Source organism: Tigriopus californicus, chromosome 5 (assembly GCF_007210705.1).
Source record: "Tigriopus californicus strain San Diego chromosome 5, Tcal_SD_v2.1, whole genome shotgun sequence".
Classification (NCBI taxonomy): domain Eukaryota; kingdom Metazoa; phylum Arthropoda; class Copepoda; order Harpacticoida; family Harpacticidae; genus Tigriopus; species Tigriopus californicus.
In genome coordinates this window covers 2642387-2646630 of record NC_081444.1, presented here as the reverse complement: position 1 = coordinate 2646630, position 4244 = coordinate 2642387, and the positions used below count along the sequence as shown (strand labels likewise).

The 4244-nt window shown below is 42.3% G+C and overlaps 1 protein-coding gene across 1 annotated transcript; it reads left to right on the top strand.

Annotated features, from left to right (window-relative positions):
• The first annotated feature begins 1155 nt into the window (after nucleotides 1-1155).
• Nucleotides 1156-4244, top strand: LOC131880117 (beta-1,4-glucuronyltransferase 1-like). The gene is made up of 4 exons (XM_059226633.1): nucleotides 1156-1295; nucleotides 1357-1498; nucleotides 2460-3711; nucleotides 3781-4244. The coding sequence occupies exons 3-4, from the start codon at nucleotides 2461-2463 to the stop codon at nucleotides 4213-4215; spliced, it is 1686 nt and encodes a 561-aa protein (XP_059082616.1). The 5' UTR covers nucleotides 1156-1295; nucleotides 1357-1498; nucleotide 2460; the 3' UTR covers nucleotides 4216-4244.

Genomic DNA, 4244 nt, shown 5'->3' with positions numbered 1-4244 from the left:
AAAAATCGAGATTGATCGAATTTCTGCCACTTTCTGCCACAAGTGGCTGAAAATGGCAGAAAGTGGCAGAAATTGCTAGGTGGTCAAAAATAGCCGCCGGTGTTTAGAATGGCCGATCTTGATTCTAAAGATGTCAAAGACAAGAAGGATTATATGGGTTGGATAAGTTTTTCAAGTGTCCTTTGCTACAAAGCACATTGGTATAGCATTGGCTGGAATGCAAAATAGCCCTCAAATATTGATATTTATACTGTTTGATGGTTGATTGAATTGATAACAGTATCCATAGACCACTTGCAGTATCCAAGGCGTAGCCAGAACAATTACAGTTTTTTTTTTCATAGTCATCAAAATGCTTATTGAATATGATATAACTTTTTTAAATGCAATTGTCGTCATTTTGATTTTCAAAAGTTTAGGTCAAATGGAATCCCTGACTCAAATCGATTGCGGTGGCAAAATTCAAACTCGATCGCACACCCATGACGTTTAGTGGTTGTATCTCACATTTGATGCGAAATACCCATCCCATCGTGTCAAAACTACATACAGGAAGGCTTAAAAATTAACGGAAGTGATCGTAAATGCTAGAAAAAGATGATTTAGAATAATACAAAAAATTCTATTTTCTGCCACTTATTTTGGACCAATTTCTGCCATTTTCTGCCACCAATTTCTGCCAGGTGGTAGAAAATGGCTTTTAATAATTTCTCATCCCTGGCTGGAGCAGGTTATTTCAAATAATTATACAAACAATCTCTCTTGTTGCTGTTCCAAGAATTGTTTGGAATCTAAATGCGTCTAAAATTGAACTTGTTACAAAGTTGGCAAATCACTCCGGGGACCACCAGTTACTAGTTCCATCTTCATAACAAATCCCAAGTGCTACAATTCAAGGTGGGCAAAATTTTGTCAATGCGTTCAAGAATTGAACGTAAAGTGGCTGGGTCCACGAGTGATTGCACTAGTCCCGTCGAGCGCTCGCCTACCGTCCCACGAACGACTCCCATGCAATTCCACGTCGTTGCGGATGATGATGTCGAAGGCGAAGACGACAGCGAGGCACCTCTCGGACTCCATTTACGCCGACTTGGAAGTTCGAGAAGCACATGCAGTTGGAGTTGGGTTCATAGAACAAGGCTCATCATCGTACTCCCTCCACCATCCAACGATATCATCCCTCCTATGTGTTGCGTTCTCCGAGGAGAGGCGGCTTCTTCCACAGTCCAGGCATTACTGCCAAACTCGAAACAGCTGAGTTCCACGCTCAACGTGTGCATGTGATTATTCCGATGGTATTAAAAAAACAACGTGAGAACAAAGAAGTGGATAAATCTGCTATTGGTTGCTTTGTAGCCAATGGTTTGAAGGATCGATTCAAACATGACCAAATTGGAGGTGTCTAGGTAGCATTGGAATCAATTGGGTCCATAGTGATCCACTTTTTTTCATTAGCACCACCCAAGCTAGACAAGAATCAAACATATAAAAAAGTCAGGTAAGTTATGATCTTGGAATGTGGCACTTTTAACATACTTTTGGGCTATGCTTAATTCATTGGACATTTCGGTCAACCGATGTCGTTGACAAATAAGTAGGCATTACCAAGGATTTGTAATATTTCTGGTTCAAAGTTAATGCACGTAATGTTTCTAACGAGCATCAGCTTCAAATGTGTGGCTACATTTAAGTCCAGTCAGTAGTGTTTAAGACTGCGTAGAATGATGACCTTGTCACTCGAATTTACAGCACAGAAAACAGAAATGTAATTAAGCCATCTGATCAATGCAAATGCTCAATTGGACCTTGAGAATAACAAAGACTGCATCAATTATTCCCAATTACACTGCTTTGACCCCCTTTCGTTGTTTCGTAAATGTTCATTTCCAACTTCACAAGCATATATGCTTTTAGAACCGGTAAAACAAAAAGCCACAAGATCAGTTCTGAGGGTGCGTGACCTCTCATGATGAACCTTACGCCCAAAAAAGGTCGTACTAGTGTTCAATATGGACACAATATGGACTTGTAAAATTAAAGTAATTCGAGTTCAATAATGCGAATATCTAATCAGGGAGACATCTAGCTCTAACCATAGAGCCAATAATATTCTATGTAGTAATATCATTGGACTAGAGCAATGCTATCGATGCCAACTGGGCAAAGAGCTTCAGTGTCAGAGCGTTACGATTTTCCCCCAATTTAAGCCCGGTGATAAGGCCTTCGATGATATTCAATGTAATCTCCCCTCATTCTGAACCGAACAATGATAGTAGTCCATAGAAGTACCACACAATCATTGAGGGTTCTGCCAATGGCGTTGAAACGGTTTAATCGATAAGGTCGATCCCTTTTCAAACTTGTTCGAGGCTCCGAGTGCTAACTGTATGGTTAACATATTCAGAGTGCCATTTCAAAAGGCTCTTCAAATTCAAATTGTTTGTCGTCGTCTTTTGTAGAATGAGCCGTGCTGGGATCATGGCGAGACGGCGTTGTGTGGAATATGTGGGCTTCGTCATCATCATTCAACTGATACTCACAGTGGGATCCCTGTGGTTCTTCAGGGAAAAGCCGCACAACACGGTCGATCCGGAGTCGAGACTGTTGCTTAGTATGGAATATCTGAACCGAAATGCAGACCTTGTCAAGTCAGCCTCAAACAAATACTCCAATAATGTAGAGATCCCGGAGGCATTCAGTAGCAAAGTGTCATACTCCGTTTCCCGAAGTGTCAGTTCTTCCAGCTCGAAACCTTCCAATGTGGTGCTGGATCTCTCTGGTCTCTCCATGAGTGCCAATGAATCCGAATTTGCGATCGATTTCGATGAAGAGCGGACCTTCTTGGATCGATATCGGATGTTTAAGACGAGCTTGTTCACGGTGACTGGCACCAAATGGAACGAGCTCTCACGATCCCGAAAAGTGTGCCTGGGGGCTCAGACTTCGATAGATCGAGCGTCTTGGTTGATTGAAATAGTTAAAAATTGGAGTGGGCCTGTGAGCATTGCCCTCTTCACACCTGATGTGGAGTTTCATATCAGTAAGATCTATATCAAATACATGCAGCGATGCTTCCCCAAGATCAAGGAACAGGTCAGCTTCCATTTCTTGTTCCCGGTGGACCATCCCGTCAAAGACTCACCTTCTCTCAACGAGATCGTCGGTGAGATGTCTTGCGATGATCCCAAGAAAGTCCTGGACTTCTTGGTCAAGACCAGATCCAAGGAAATGTTGGCTTGGCGCGAACCCATGGAATACCCTCAGAATCTCCTGCGCAACACCGCCAAACAGGGTTGCCAGACGCAATTTACGTTCATTCCAGATATTGATATGATTCCCAATGCCGGATTGGATCTGGATTTGCAAGAGTTCCTATCAGGTCCGGAGGCTCAAGAGTGTGAAAAATGCGCCTATGTGGTGCCAACCTACGAGATTTCAACTACGTCCACACATATGCCAGCCAATAAAACCGAGCTGCTGGGCTTCTTAAAACAGAAGAAGGCTCGAATATTCCATGAAGCTGTATACAAGCTGAATTCAAAGTCATCTGATCTCAAAAAGTGGCAAGCCATCCCCATGAAGCCCAAATTAGACGTGGCTTACATGGTTAACAATTACATCTTTAAGTATGAACCTTTGTACGTGGCCAAAGGCAACACTCCTCCTTTCGACGAACGATTTATTGGCTTTGGAATGACGAGGAACACTCAGGTAAGATGGTCATCAAGGGTTCCAAATATGTATTCTAATTCATCATTTGTTCTTTGTTTTATCTCATAGGCCTATGAAATGTATGTGTCAGGGTATGAGTTCTTCGTCCTTAATAACGCCTTCACAAATCATTGGGGCTTCCAAAGCATCAAAACACGCCCAAAATACAGAGCCCTCCAACAAATGAAGAACAATCATCTTTTCGATGATTTCGCCAAAGAGATTACGGCTCGGTACGGCAGAGATCCGTACAAAATGATGTCCAAGCTGAAATCTCTGAACCTTAAGAATTCTGTGGTCTCTTATGAAAAGGGAAAGGTTCCTCCTAAACTCAAACCAAGCCCAAAACCTAAGCCCGCCAAAGAGTTCTTCCAATCATCTTTGGCATCTTCATCCTCCTCGTCTTCGACAACCTCAACAACTCAACGCTTGAACAAGTCTTCGACAACCACAACTACTTCCTCAGAAACAAATCCAGACACAACTATATTAGATCACTCGTGAATCTTGTCATACGTTCAGATAAAATCTTT